The 16,768-nt window shown below is 40.4% G+C and overlaps 1 protein-coding gene across 1 annotated transcript in view; it reads right to left on the reverse strand.

The window, feature by feature from the left end:
• Positions 1-16,768, reverse strand: part of vstm2a (V-set and transmembrane domain containing 2A) — a 57,760-nt gene that overhangs the window by 40,093 nt on the left and 899 nt on the right. The window contains exon 2 of the mRNA XM_058765616.1: positions 16,371-16,540. Coding sequence (XP_058621599.1) covers positions 16,371-16,540 — 170 coding nt within the window. The remainder of the gene's footprint in view (positions 1-16,370; positions 16,541-16,768) is intronic.

The following is a 16,768-nucleotide window of genomic DNA, read 5'->3' on the forward strand; positions in this document are numbered from 1 at the left end:
AGATTCATGTTAATACAAGTTTCCGAAGATGTTTTTAGCATCTATATTCTGCAGAATAAGTGAAATTGTTCTAGATGAAGCTGTGAGCATGTGACATGATGTTGATCCATCAGATGTGTTTCCATAATCAGATATGCTGTTGCTAACGAAAGACTAAGCGATTGTCATTCATATGTATGAAACAGCTGCTCACACAGTCTTGCAACCACATTATGTTTATTTTATTTTACAGACTATCCCAGAAGTACTGGAACCAAAGTTTATAGTTGTCTGTCTGCACACTGATGTCTGTGGTACTGACCAAAAATAGAGTAAATCATCTTTGGAAACTAATCTAGGCTGGCTGTTTTGGTGCCGCAATGTTTTATTCAACTAGATAGGGCACTCAAGGCTTTTCCCATTTCACAAGTCAGTCATCTTTGTGTTTGTGGGATCATTTTTATTTAACCTTTATTTAACCAGAAAAGACTCTCTGAGATTAAAAATCTCTTTCGCAGGAGTGTCTAATGAGTGGATGGGTTAGTTAGTGAGAAATAGCTCTGACAGATGCCCATAATGCGTTGCAATGTGAACATCATCTTATTGATGATAAGATTATTAAACAAGTACTAAAATCAAATTGTTTATTAAATTAAGAAAATATTCAATTAGATTATTAGGGAAGATATTTGATGACACTTTCACTATTAACTAAGAGTTTTCCCACAATAAACTCCTAATCACTGCTTATTAATATCTAGTAGGGTTGTTAAGTTTAGTCAAGTTTAGAGACGCAGAATATGGCTTTAATATGTACTTTATAGATACTAATTAACAGCCAGTAATATACAGTACATGCTAATAAGCAATAAATAGTGTTCCCTAATCAAAAGTGTTACCCAATACTTTAAAAATCAATTAAACTGTAATTACTAATACATTTAAAAAGGTTAGAGTAAATCCAATCAGTAATGTTTTTCACTGACATTTTATATTAGTTCACATTAGTCCACATTTTACATGTTTGCTAATGACTGTGCCCCGGCTGTACAGCGGTGGTACAGCAACTGTGGCGACAGGACGAAACGTCTCCGTTCCCTCCTTCAGGGAATGAGGGTTACATACGTAACCGAGATGTTCCTTTTCAGTCAGTCCCGTTCGACGTTACGTCATAGTGACTGACGTAAATGGGATCCCTATGAAAACGCCACTATTGCTGACCCCCTCCAGTGCCCTGCGGAAGCTGGCAAGTCCCCCCACACCAGTTTGGACGGAAGATAGGACAGGGCTTAGGCAGAGATGAGAGCCACTGCTGTTCCATACAGTGGGTATGGATAACACTAGGAAAGCGTACCCAAGTAGGGGAACACTACGGAAGCCACATCCTGCATGAAGGAGGTACCATGTGGAGATTACACATATGGACTGGCCAAAGGCAGTACTACATATGGAAGTCTCTGAGGTAGACTCAGCCAGTCTGTGGTGAGATCAATACACAGCAGAAATGGCAAAAAGTCTCTGCCAGGGAAAGCACTGTGAGGGGAGCCGCACCGTGGAAGAATACACATGTGGGATCACCCGAAGGGGAATCACTACACACAGGCACCTAGTCAAGCACACGATCGACACCGAGCGGGTCCGGTGTTACTGGCCACCTGAGGTGAGTACACGGGAAGACACAGGCTCTACACTGAGATTATAGAATCTCGCAAACGTGTTAGGTGTCGCCCAGCTGGCAGCTCTACAGATGTTTGCTATCGAGGCGCCAATGCCAAAGAAGAAGCAACGCCTCTCGTAGAGTGTGCTCTTACTCCGAGGGGGCACGGCAAGCGTTGGGCCTGGTAAGCTAGGACTATAGCCTCTACTATCCAGTGGGCAAGTCTTTGTTTGGAGACATCCTTTCCCTTCTGCTGTCCTCCGAAGCAGACAAAGAGCTGGTCTGAGGTTTTGAAGCTCTGCGTGCGGTACACGTAAACGTGCAAGTTGCGGACGGGACAGAGCAGAGCAATGGCTGGGTCTGCCTCCTCCCGGGGCAGTGCTTGCAAGTTCACCATCTGATCCCTAAAGGGCATGGTGGGAACTTTGGGCACATATCCAGGCCGGGGACAACGTGAGAGTTACCCGGTCCGGATTCTAGGCACAAATCGTCGACTGAAAATGCCTGCAGGTCCCCTACCCTCTTGACCGAGGCCAATGCTGTGAGGAGCACTGTCTTTAACGACAGAAACTTAAGCTCTACTGACTGCAGAGGCTCGAAGGGCTCCTCCTTCAAGGCCGTCAGGACCGAGGGGAGATCCCAAGAGGGTACCAGTTGAGGGCACAGAGGATTTAACCTCCTGGCCCCTCTGAGGAACCTGATGACCAAGTCATGCTTCCCCACGGACTTGCCGTCTACTGCTTCGTGATGTGCGGCAATAGCGGTAACATACACTTTGAGGGTGGAGGGAGACCTTTGCTCCAACCCATCTTGCAGGAAAGAGAGCACGACCACAATCGGGCATCTACGGGAGTCTTCCTGGCGGGAAGAACACCAATTGACGAACAGGTTCCACTTCAGCCTGTAAGCGTGTCTTGTAGACGGGGCTCTAGCTGAAGTGATGGTGTTTACTACCGCTGGAGGTAGCCCAACTAGAACCTCCGCATCCCGTCCAGGGTCCACACGTAGAGATTCCACAAGTGTGGATGCGGGTGCCAGAGGGTGCCCCCTTTCTGAGAAAGGAGATCCCTCCTCAGAGGAATTTGCCAAGGAGGGGCTGTCGTGAGGAGCATCAGTTATGGGAACCAAGTCCGATTGGGCCAGTATGGTGCCACCAAAAGGACTTGCTCCTCATCCTCCCTGACCTTGAACAGGGTCTGTGCAAGAAGGCTTACTGGGGGAAAAGCATATTTGCGTAGGCCCAGAGGCCCCGAGGCCAGCTGTGTGCCAGCGTGTCTGTGCTGAGGGTCCCCTCAGATAGGGAGTAAAACAGCTGGCAGTGGCATGTGTCCGGGGAGGCAAACAGGTCTACCTGGGCGTTCCCGAAGTGTCTCCAAATCAGCTGTACTGTCTCGGGGTGGAGTTGCCATTCTCCCGGAAGGGCAGGCTGATGTGAGAGCTCGTCGGCTGCATGACTGAGATCGCCCGGCACATGACTCACGACCTCAGATGCTTCTGACTCCAAAGGAGGAGATGGCAGGCGAGTTGTGAAGGGAGCATAGACCGACTTGGTTGTTGATGTACGCAACGGTCGCAGAGTTGTCCGTATGGACCAGCACGTGCTTGTCATGTAGCAGCGATTTGACATGGCGCAGAGCAAGTCATACTGCTAGAAACTCGAGGCAGTTGATATGCCACTGCAGTCAGGGCCCTGTCCAGAGCCCCGCAGCTGTATGCCCGTTGCACATGGCTTCCCAGCCCATGGCAGAGGCATCTGTTGATACAACAACATGCCTGGACACTTGCACTAGGGAAACTCCTGCCCGAAGAAAAGCAAGATCCGACCACGGGCTGAAGGTCTGATGGCAGGACGGGGTGACTGAGACCCGGTACGTGATGCGTAGCCATGCCCATCTCGGGACCCGGTCGTGAAGCCAACGTTGAAGCGGTCTCATATGAACCGCTCTCATATGAGCCTCTAAAACTGTTTCAGTGGAACCGCCCTCTTGCGCTGGAACGACTCCAGGCAGTTCAGCATCGACTGAGCACGTTCTATTGTGAGACATGCTGTGAGGTTGACCGAGTCCAACTCCATACAGAGAAAAGAGATCCTCTGCACAGGGGAGAGTTTGCTCTTTTCCTAGTTGACCTGAAGCCCCAACAAGCTGAGGTGGCTGAGCACCGTCAAGCGGGACTAGAGGAACCACCGACGTACCCGCAGTGGGGCAGCGAAGTGGAACACAGGGACCTGACCCAGAAGGCAGTGCGTCCCAGAGTGGGGTCTGAGTGCACGGTGCGACACTTACTTGGCTCCACGGCTGGGCAGGAGGCGCGTGAGGAGGCACCGTGCCCTCAAACCGGACCCTGCTGCCCACTGGCGAAAGGAGAGGGGGACGGGAGTGTGGAGACTGTGTCTCGTGCACTGCCATCCACGCCCTCTTGGGACCCGGAGAGAAAGGAAACTGCTCTTTTTTTGAGGTTTTGGCTGAGGAGCCAGTGGCGGAACAGAACAAAAAGGAAACAAAAGATTCTCCACCCGGCCCTCCTCCGGGGGAAGGAATGGTGCGGTCACCATCTCCTGAAGAGCAGGATCCAAGGACTCCGGGGGGCGCCCTCGGCGACTAGCAGACGGAGGGACTGCAGCTGGCGTTGGGGTGGAGACAGCAGTGGACCACCGGGTCAGGATGTGACAAAACGCCACCGTCTGCTTCTGTGCGGCGGAGAACTGTTTGGCAAAGCCCTCCACGCTTCGCCGAATAGGCCATCCTGGGAGATCAGGGAGTCCAAGAAGCGATGCTTGTCAGTCTCCCTCATATCTGCCAAGGTCAGCCATAGGTTGCGCTCCTGGACCACTAACATGGACATCGTCTGACCCAAGGCCCGCGCTGTGACTTTCGTTGCCCTTTGGGCGAGGTCCGTCGCTGTGCGCAGTTCCTGCAACACACCTGGGTCAGCACCACCCTTTTGCAGCAGCTTTAACGCCTTGGCCTGGTTGGCCGGTATAGGTTGTGGCGCGACCGCAGTTTGATAAGCTGCAGAACGCCGTGAGAGAAGCAGCAGCACTGGACAGCAACCCCCGCTGAAGTGCTGTAACACCAACGCCGAAACTTGCTGACTGGAAACACTCTCGGAGATTTGCCGAAAAGGCTCGGCTCCGAAGCGAAAAGCTGATGTGCATCTGCACGCGCTCTTCTTTATACCCGCGCTGCTGGGCTGGGTTGCGCGTGGCAAAGCAAGTGTAGTAGGGTGGCCACATAAGAGGGAAATATTTATACGCTGTTGATAAAACGTTAATTTGATTATTGATGTTTAACAGCTGTTATCGCTGTCCCTTTGTTTGTATTGCCCCATTGAGTATGTTGGACTCTTCTTGCGAGAGTTCCCTCGCGATGCGCCAGGGGAATTCCGTGACGTCATTCAGATGATTTTGCACTTCTGATAAAAGAAGCTGGTTTAGTGGGGTTCAGGAGCAACGTTCTTCATGCTCAAGTTGGACTATAGTGATTGATCGTCTCTGCATCTTGCTGTTTTTGACTGTGACTCAGAGTTTCGTCCTTGTTGAAATATTCGATCTGTTGGGATTATTTTGCCTTGGACTTCCTCACAGAACAGCACTGTTCCTTACGAGCTCCTGGACTAAAAGAGTTTCACCGGTGAGACCGAAACATACACGCATACACACACACATCAATGGACTTTTTTGCACATTGTCACTTGCATACATACGTGTACATACTGTATATATTTTCTGTGTGTTCTTGTATAATACACTCTGGGTTGGCAATTATTCCTTGTTCTGTTGGTTATTTATTGTGCCTGTATTCATTCGAACACACTGCTTAAAGAGGTAACAGGACAAATTTATTGGTGTAGCCTGCCTTATAGGCTGAGCGTTACAGTGTAATTTGCTTGTTTTGTTAACACTCGAAGGTGATTGGGCTCTCGGTCGAGATCCCATTAACGTCAGTCACATTCATAATGTGCATTATAATACATTATATCTCGTTGTAAATAATTATTACCCAATTTTGAATTGCATAGTGTAATAATGAATTGATTAAGTGTTATAATGTATCAGCTTTGCTATGATTATTCATGAGGTTGAACAATGCATTATAAGGTGTATTACAAGGCCTAATTCATGCATTAAAACTACTTTTAGAATGCGTTATACATAAAGGCTTTAAGTAAAGTGTTACCAGTAAAACTTTTTTGATTTGACATTATTGCAAAGTGCACTTTCAAAAAAAAGAAAAAAAAGAAATGTACATGCACTTAGAAGTGCACGTAGTCATTAAAATGGACTCTCTTTAAGTACACTTAAGCAGATTTTTTCAATAGTGTATTACTTGCAAGTACAAATTTTCAAATATAATTCTGAGATTTCAGATGTCAATACAATAAACACACTTCATTTTCAGGGATCACATAATGCATTTCACTTTAATTCTACACATATTACAAACTCACACTGAGGAAATCGATCAAAACATATAAGAAAACAAAACGTATATTTAGATTAAAATGCTAAAGTGACTGTTTATCAAACCAGAGTTGTTTTGTGTGAGCATGACATGCATGGATGAAACCTCTCACTCACGAGTGGGTTTGACCGTTTGAAAGGAGAGAGACCAAAAATCGATCAAGAGCATTGATCTGTCACTTTAAAGGGATAGTTCACCCAAAAATTAAAATGTGATGTTTATCTGCTTACCCCAAGGGCATCCAAGATATAGGTGACTGTTTCTTCAGTAGAACACAAACAAAGGTTTTTAACTCAAACCATTGTAGTCTGTCAGTCATATAATGCCAGTCAATGGGCACAGAATCTTCGTTTGTGTTCTACTGAAGAAACAAAGTCATCTACATCTTGGATGCCCTGGGGGTAAGCACATATTTTTATATTTTCATTTTTGGGTGAACTATCCCTTTAATGTGAAGAAACTCATCTCCTCTACGTCCTTCACAGACGTTCATGAGCCTCATCATCTCCATAGGGTCACAACTGGATTTAATTTCTCCTGTTCCCGTCTCTCGGCAGCTCTTGAAGAGTCTCTCATGAGCGGGAACGGAAATTACGGCAGAGGAGATCCGTGTCTTGAACAGGTTGGGGATTTGTAGGATTTGTAGTGTTGTAGGAGTGATATTAGGGGTAAGTCGGCCCCATATGTTGAATAAATCATTCACTGATGTTTAATTAAAGTCCTGAGAGATAAATTACCCTGACTTAGTTTAATAAAGTTTTGATGAATACCTGTGTTGGAGAAATTCACACCTCATGAAGTGCTCCTTTTTAATATAAATCACCGTGAGGAGGGAGAATTAACAAGACAAAGCACTTCATCACTACATCAGAAGAAGGCGGCTTTGAAAATCGCCTCCAGACTCAAGAAAGTAAATAAAGAAAGATTGAGAGAAAATATTTTGCCATGTCTACCCTAGTGAAAAAGTTAGTTGAAGTTAGTTAAGTTATTGAAAATTAGTTGTTCCAGTTTAGCATACTGAAAGTACAAATGCAGGTTATTTTATTAAACGTATAAATATGTAAATGTATTTGTAGTATACTTAGTAAGAAATAAATATATTTCACATACGTTTTAGTATATTTATTGTTTACTAGCGGATTTTATTATGGATTTTGTGTCTTCTGTGTGCGATTCGAGCTGAATTAATTTAATACTCTGAGGTTCAGAACAAACGCTAACGTGAACGTTTGAGGAATATCAATACAGTATGTCTCGAAAGAGCTGTAAAAAGAAATGAAAGAAAGCTTTCTATATACAGAAGTTCAGGTGCCATTCAATACTTCCAATATGCTGCCTTCATGTAATCCTGCAGTGAAATCAAACGCCGGCCGTCCCGGGATTCCAGTCAGAATCCATTAGTAATTTCCTGCTGAGGTGCGATTCTGGTAATCTGGGAATCGAATTCCAGTTCCACAACAAAAGAGATAAGAACAGCAAGAAAACAGACCATACTGACAGAGTTCAGCTCCACATGAATGAGCTGAACCAATCTTTTTAACAACCTTCTTGTGATTTCAACAGAAATAATGCATCTACATGTTTGTCAGGAATGCAATTTACTGTAAAATGGTTTTGCACGTGAATTACCATATAATATCCATTGAACATCTATAATATTACACTAAAATATTATACCATTAATTTTTTTATATCTTGGGTGTGCATTATATTTCAATAATTTAACAGACCGGAATCAATTATTCTACATCACGGTTACAACACCTCAATACATTATTCAGATGATTTATTTCAAGACAGTGGTCCAGTTTTTGCTCTTAAAATGCTTATTTTTATTTGATTTTTTAATTATTTTTTTATTTGATTTTTTTTATTAAATATTGTAACAGATGTATTATGCTTTTGTATGAATTACTAAATCTATATTCAACAAGACATTTGTTTAAATTAGATATTATTCTGCTGTTTGCTCTAAGATAAAAATAAATAAATACAATAAATCAGAAACAAACTGAAATAAATAATAATAAAAGAAAATAAAAAAAAATTAAAAAAGGACCATTTAGAAGTTAGAATAATTCTACTGAGTAGTTAACTTAGTTAACAGTGACTGGATAGTTAGTTATGTTCCCTATTGGTGTAGTTATACCTATATTATACATACATATATACAGCTGAAGTCAAAAGTTTACATACACCTTGCAAAATCTGCAAAATGTTAATTTTTTTTACCAAAATAAGAGGGATCACGCAAAATGCACGTTATTGTTTATTTAGTACTGACCTGAATGAGATATTTCACATAAACAATGTTTACATATAGTCCATAAGAGAAAATAATAGTTGAATTTATAATAATGACCCAGCTCAAAAGTTCACATCCCCTTGATTCTTAATACTGTGTTGTTACCTGAACAATCCACAGCTGTGTTTTTGTTTAGTGATAGTTGTTCATGAGTCCCTTGTTTGTCCAGAACAGTTAAACTGCCTGCTGTTCTTCAGAAAAAAAGTGACTGTATGATCTTGAGATCCGTCTTTAGGATAATTTTGAGATCCGTCTTTAGGACAACTGAGGGACTCATATGCAACTATTACAGAAGGTTCAAACACTCACTGATGCTCCAGAAAAAAAAAAAAAACAGCCGGGGGGTGAAAACATTTGAACAGAATGGAGATGTGTACTTTTTTTTATTATTTAGTACTGCCCTTCAGAAGCTACAAAATATACTTACATGTTTGCCAGAAGACAAAATAAGTTAAATTTACCCTGATCTTCAAATTCAAAAAGTTTTCACCCCCCTGGCTCTTGATGCATTTTTTTTTTTTTTTTCCATCAGTGAGTGTTTGAACCTTCTTTAATAGTTGCATATGAGTCCCTCAGTTATCCTCATTGTGAAAAGATGGATCTCACAATCATACAGAGTAGTACATTTTGCAGATTCTGCAAGGTGTATGTAAACTTTTGGCTTCAACTGTGAAGAGTTTTATACTATACTTTGTTTTTTAGTTAATGTTTACATCATTCTTCAATGTTTTGTATCATTCTTACATTAGTCTTTATAGCATTGTGCACTACTGTCATATTTTCCTAGTCATGATTCATATGAAAGCCAATTTTGGTTGTACCTTTTATTGTACCATTTGTATTATTATGTTGGCTATGTATATTCTCCATGCATGTTTTAAGTGCAAAGTAGATTTACTATATATATATATATATATATACATACACACACACACACATTTCAACCTTTTTTAAGTAAATTACTGGTGCTTAGCTTCCATAATTGTATGTTTTTTAATACCACAGTTTAACATGATTTTTTTCTCTATCTTTTTATCTCTCTTTCTCTTTTTTAAACAGTGATTTTTTTTTTTCAAAGCAACACTTCATCAAGTTTTGACGTTACACCAGAGTCACACGGGAACGCACATGCACTTGTTGCGAAGCCGGTTCCAGAGATAGATGAGATAGATCAAATGCGAGTCATTCACTAATTGGACCCCACAGTGCCCGGTGTCTTCAAAGGGAACTACTTTTGTTTTGATCCCATAAATTGAATTGGACTGAGCTGCTGGCATCTCTTGTGCACATTACACGGCTGCTGATTGGCCCTCCCCATACACCATCCTCTGTCCAGTCACTCCTCTTTCTCTGGTGGCAGCCTCTTTTTATCACACGGCTATGGCAGTTGTGGAAAGAATCCATTATGCTGGGATCTCCAAATCCTCAACGGCCCAGAGTCAAGATTAAAAGAGTGACTGCCCACACACATTTATTCTCATCATCCCACTGAAGCTTCACTTTACATCGTCAGGCGGGCCACTAAGAGTTGGCTTTTTTGTTGTTTTCCAGTGGGCCGATGCATATCTCTTCTTTTCCAGATTATTTCAGTTTATGTTGGCAGTTTGTGCTGACTGAATGAGTTCAGCGGTGCCAGTTTATTCCTCAGAGGGGCTTTCCATGATTTGTGCCTTTGCCATCGAAGCCTTTGTTCGTTTATCACAGCTTGTCAATGACAATAAGGTTCATATGTCAGTGTGAATTAAGATGTGAGAACAAACACAGTAGCACCACTGTGGTGGGCAGAGCGTCAGTCATTATGCTATGAGTTCAGAAGTCATGGCATTTAGAAATCTGGTTAAAAAAGCGACACAACCTGCCGTCTTTGCGCCTCAGTGCTTCTCAACGCTAATGTAACTCCAGTAGATCAGCTGTTTGTAACACCTGAGCTGAAGCAATGATTAAATAATTCGAACCAATGAACCGATTAAAAATAACTGATTAATGTGAAACACTGTACTATGCATGATGCATCATTTATTATTATTTATTTTTTTTACCTGTTTTTTATTTACCTGTTTGAGTTTGATACTATGAACATGAGATTTTTTCATTCTTTGTTTTTGTATGAGCAAACATACAGGTCTGATTAAATTAAGTTATATTTTTTGGATAGCTATATATATATATATATATATATATATACAGTATATTCCATTCAAAAGTTTGCGGCCAGTAAGTCTATTCTGCTCACAAAGGCATTTATTTAAATAAAATGCAGGAACATCAGTAATATTGTGAAAAATTATTGCGTAATTGAATTTTCAGCATCATTACTCCAGTCTTCAGTGTCACATGATCTTCAGAAATCATTCTAATATGCTGATTTGCTGCTCAATAAACATTTCTGATTATTATTGTGCTGCACAATATTTTTGTGGAAACTGTTTCATGTTTTTTTTTCATGATACACAGATAAATAGAAAGTTCAAAAGAACAGCATTTAATTGAAATATAAATCTTTTGTAACATTAATAATGTTTTTAATGTCATTTTTTATCAATTTAATATGTGCTTGGTGAATAAAAGCATGCATTTCTTTAAAATAGTCTTGCTGACCCCAAACTTTTGAATACATTTTAATTAATTGTCAATGATACTTTTTTTGAATGTAAAGAACACCATTTATTTAATCTTTACTGAGTTAAATTTTAGATAGTGCTCAGTATAGTGCATATATATAGCATATTCATATATTTTTATTTATAAAAATATACATTACTGCATGATTTTATTTCTTAAGCCCAATGATTGCCTTACAGTCACATCCCGTAAGCTGGTGGCTTTCGAATCCGTAAAGACTGAATCTGAGCCGTTATACCGATGATCATACTCTCTCTAAGAGGGGTGAAAATCCATTTACATTTAAATGCAACACTACAGTATAAAGCTGTGCTGAAATTAGTGCTCTCTCGAAACACCCCCATCTCAACTCAGAGTCTATTAGCAGCCATTTTCAGCGATCACGACATCCATCCCAGTGCTAAAGCCCAGCGGGACTGAAAACTCTGAGCATGTATTGCTAATGAAAAATTGTGGTTGAAACCACACATACTACTCCTGCCTTAAACTCCCTGGTGGCATGTACTGTACATTATGTTAGTAAGATTTCTTGTAAGCACTAAACCGATGCGGCTGTGCACAGCAGACTCACAATGACATTTTCATATTAAAGTTTGAGACTCGCTGACTTGTCAACATGTTTATGACTTCTGAGATTTCAATGCAATTTTACAAGCATTAATTGTGTTACTCAGTTGTATAAGCGTCACAATCATAATAAGCTTTTCATTAAAGTCCACCGCGTGTTAGCAGTCCCAGTTCATGCTGTAAATGAACTCTGTCTAATAACTGACTTGCAGTTCTTCCAATTAAGCCAATATCTGTGTCATTATTGACACTCAGTAATAAGCTCAGAGTGTAAATGTTACACGAGTCCGACTGAAGTAAGGCTCTGTTTTCTGAGCATTTGTAGTTTCTTTATGCACTATCTGGTCTTGACTCGGCTCGAGGCTACAGGTCAGAAATCTGTGAAAGGACATGGCTGGTTCAGAGTCGGTCGCCTCCACAGATGGAAAGCTTAATCAGAGCAGCATTACATTGATTATGAATGTGTCTGGCCTAACAATAGGCCGAGCTGATGGATGCATCTATCGGACGCACGCGCTTTCATTGACCTTCAGAGCTTATTGTCTTTAAAAGTCTGGCGGAGGGACTTAGATAGAGAACCGGGTGGTAATTGGGCTAAAGAGAGAGGCAGAGCGGATGGTATGGATTTTGCATTAGTTTGTACTGGTGGCGAGTGTGCTGTCGAAATCGGCTGCTCGTTTCCATCGGGAAAAGCAGACGTTTGTGTGAAATCTTAAGTGATAAAACGTCGTCTCCTTGTACAACAGCAGTATCAGAGGTAGCTGTCAATTAAGCTTTAAATGACTGAAAATGCCTTCAGTCATGCCACGAGCAGCAGCGCTGGTCAGGATTAAGGGAGAAACTGGCTAATGTTTATCCAATTAATTTCTTGTCGACTCGGATCAATATGCACACTAGAACGTGTTCCAAACCTAAGTGTGCTGCCTGCATAGGCAGTGAGCCTAACCTTGTAAATGAGTGGTTTGGGATGATCAGTATACAGTGTAAACTAAAGCAATATATATAAACAAGCCTTTGTGTCATATGCAATAAGTCTTTTGAATAAAGGGTATGATTACAGTGTTTTTTTTAGGAGGGATGAATGTATTAAATAATTATTTATTTGATGTGCTATGTGAATTGTATTGATATTATTAAAAAATGATTTTTCAAAGCAAAACAAAGATTATTTATGTTGTATGTTTTAAAATAAAATATTATGTCATACTTAAAAATATCACATTTAATTCAATGCAAAATAACTCTATTGTTGAATTTGCTAGCAATTTCCAAGTGAAATTTGTTTTGGCACCAAATGCAACAAGTCATGCAAAAAGAAAGAGGGAGAGAGAGAGAGAGAGAGAGAGATGGGATAAAGACTATCAATATCAATATTTGTTGACAAAAAGCACTCAAACAAAAGTACTGTAGCTTCAGAATTTAAAATATTGTTTTCTTTTCATATCATTGCCAAAAGCTTTATTTTATTTAAAACTAGTCACATTAATCATGAATATCATGAGTATCAATCAATACTTTTCAGTAGTAAATAAAGTTTAAATATAACCGACTATTCTGTCACTTCACCTGCCATGATGGATTTATGTGGAGATGCATCGCAATGCATGATATTTGGAATGATATTTGTTATTCTGCATGATTGCAACTTATTCAACAGTTATTAATAATACATTTGTGTCTTATAATTGATCTATACATACACTAGCATATAAAACTGAGACTGCATTTATTTGATGAAAAGTACAGGAAAAAAACGTAATATTGCGAAATACTATTATAATTTAAAATAGCTGTTTTGTATGTTAAAATGTAACTTATTGAAATTTCAGCATCATTACTCCAGTCTTTAGTGTCACATGATCCTTCAGAAATCATTCTAATATGCTGATTTGCTGCTTAACAAACATTTCTGATTATTATCAATGTTGAAAACAGTTATTTTTTGTGGAAAGCATGATTCATTTTATTTCTCAGTATTCACAGATGAATAGAAAGTTCAAAAGAACAGCAATTATTTGAAATAGAAATCTTTAGTAACATTATAAATGTCTTTACTGTCACTTTTGATTAATTTAATGAAGCCTTGATGAATACAATTTCTTTAAAATAAAAAAAAAATAAAACAAATCTCTCTGACACCAAACTTTTGAAAGTGGCATAGCTTTACTGAACATTAATATTCAATAATACTTCCCATATTCTCTTTGAACTGTTATATATCAAGACTACACTTGGCCAGTGTGTAAAATCCAAGATGAGGCCAGAATAGCCCTTCAGGATCTGCATGCATATGATATATAATGTGAATTTCTGCTGTATAATTTTGGCATGTTCCTTTAATGTTCTGCTGCTGCTGTGCTTGACTGGGCTTGATCCTGTCTCGCAGCCAAACTATGTGCATATTATGATTACACTGATGGATCTATCGTCTTTCAGCTGGAAGAACTGCTATTTTCTTGTCTCAGATGCCAATGGTAATTTATCCCTTAAGAAATAAGTCAAAGAAAGATCAAGAAAGGTAAGCCAACACATGCTATTAAATCTTAACAAGATACTTTTGTTCAGTTTAATTTAGCCGAGATGTTTATGCACAGCTTAAATTAATTATTTTGCACAATTCTGATCCTTCTATTACCATCATTTGATTCGAAAAATGTAAAGGTTAATAACCGAGGCCAAACTGAAAACATAAACTCTATATCACACAGCCAGTCCTGACATTTCAATTGTTTTCGACTCGCAGTGCCTTTTCTATTTAATAAAACCCCTCTGAATGTGTGACGAGCAGCCGTAATTGCATGATTCGAGGTATTGCCATGACTAGTCATCGTAGCACAAAAGCGCAGTGATGATAAAAATATGTTGTTTGATGATTCACATTTGACAGTCTCTAATTTTCACTGCATTCGCATTCATCCATCAGCAGCGCCAAGGTATGCACAGCTCGGCTAAAAATGTCAGTCTCTACCCAAGTCTTGATCTCTTTCTGAATAATGTTTGGATTAATAAACTTCCCTGACAAACGACAGCAAGTTGCAGCAAAGTTCACAAAAGAACACGACGGGCTGGAATAAATCCAGCTAATTCACCAGAGAGCATCGGAAAGAATGAACTTCAGCCCGTAAGGCTCCCATAAGTATGCAAATAAAGTAGATTTTTGCATTCGAAATTGCATTATCATTTGCATTTATGTGGGCCGTAGCTCTTTTGATAAATGGCCTCTTGTCTTGCTATGGGACATCAGAAATGTGCCATGATTTATCTTATTCGAGCGAGCTTGTGGAGAGACTTTTGATGACCGGGATGCAATCGGTTGCAGATTACAGCAAAGTGCCCCGGCCTAACCAGAGGTGAGTCCTTATGTATCATTACAGAGCAGAATCTGTACTATCTCTCATTCACAGCTATTAATAGCACCGGGAAGCTCTATGCATTTGGCTGACAGCAATAGCAATATCGATGGCTGCGGATTCTGGATCATATCCATTATAGATTATAAAGTGACACAGCGACGGCTCCGCAGCAGTCCTTCACTAATAGAGGTGAACGCTTCGATATTATACATCAGAAGCCATTGGCTCGTGTCACCCTTCTTATTACTGCTGCATGTCGTTTTGTAGGACGTCTCTTCGATCCTCATTTTTGTCAGATTTTGCCTCACCGGGGACCCAGCTGCATGTCATTCAATGCACAATGCTCAGAGAAGAATGAGATTCAATCAGAGATGCCACGTTCAGCGTTACAGCTTCTCCAAATTGATAGATCCCATGGATCAAAGCCTTGGCAATATGTGTATGATGAGAGACAACAATAGCTTAGTAATGGCAGTGTTAAATCTGAGCAGGAACAAAAAGGGATGTTCTTCTTCTCGTGCATTTATCAAATGAATGTTTGATGTTGATGATGACAAACGGCAAATGCAAAAAGAGAATACATCTCAAACTGCACTGTAACTATAAAGACATCTCTCAAGCTGCCAGAAATGACTAGGTGAGCCTGCCATGTTGGCATGTGCATAAAAACAAGGCACTGACTCAGATCATTTGTTGACGTTTTGTCATTAAACATGGAGTCACGTCACACGAAAACAGCTCCAAACAAAGACACACACACACACACACACACAGAGACACACACTTGTTGACAGTCAGCCAGTGGCATCTCTAACACACACGTTGGACCCTTGATGTCATTCGCATAGGCCTCGCTTCTGCGTTTTGTCCTTCAAAAGACCAAACGAGTGTGTCATAGCAATTTTGTTGCAGATCTCAAAGCCTTAGGAGTCTTCCATTCGGTATGAATCACGAAGCGTGAATCAGGCAAGACAACATCCTTGAGCAAAACAACTGATTAGTCTGACATGTATTGTGCGCTGTGTAAGTGTGTGTTTTGACGTGGAGGGTTAGGGGCTCTAATTATGTGACATGAGTGGGAATACAGGAATATTTTGCACGCTCTGCCTTTCAGAAGGACGTGAGGAACACGAGTGAAACTAATTGCTGAGGTGGCTTTGCAGCAGAAGGGAACCAGTAGCAATGCAAACACAACAAGTAAGCAGCGCTTGAGCGGCGGTGAGCAAAACCGTTCATCCAGTCAATTAAAAGTGCAAAGAGTGGGTGGATAAAATGGATGCGTATCCACTAGGTGCGTCAAAAAAGAGAGAAATTCATGCAACGTGCCAAGGATGCTTAGGAGGCTTCTTCTGTAGGCTGGGTAGTTACGGAATGACGTTATGAACGATTAACCCTTGCTTAACCCATGCATAAAATGTTATTACCTCCGTATCGTCCTCATCCTCCTCGCTCGTAATCAGTTCCTCCGGAGCTCGAATAAACCACCACTGGATCTCTAAGTAAACCGAGGACATCCCACTTTGAAAGGCACATGCCATTTCAATGTTCTGTCCTTCCCTTGCAGTGATGTTAGTAGGGAAATCGGTAAACTTTCCTGCAAGAGAGACATAACAAGTTAACAGTCTACTGGTGTTTATATTTAACTCTTTCATTTTTATACAACCTTATAATGAATTTTTTTTTTGTTATAATAATAATAAGAATAAAATTATAGCAAATATAATACAATTAATTAAAATAAATGTATATTCTGTTTTCATTAAACATCATAAATTGTAAATACAATATGTAAAATAATAATAATTAACAATCAATAAATGTA

This window comes from Onychostoma macrolepis, chromosome 24 (assembly GCF_012432095.1).
Source record: "Onychostoma macrolepis isolate SWU-2019 chromosome 24, ASM1243209v1, whole genome shotgun sequence".
NCBI classification, from domain to species: Eukaryota; Metazoa; Chordata; class Actinopteri; order Cypriniformes; family Cyprinidae; genus Onychostoma; species Onychostoma macrolepis.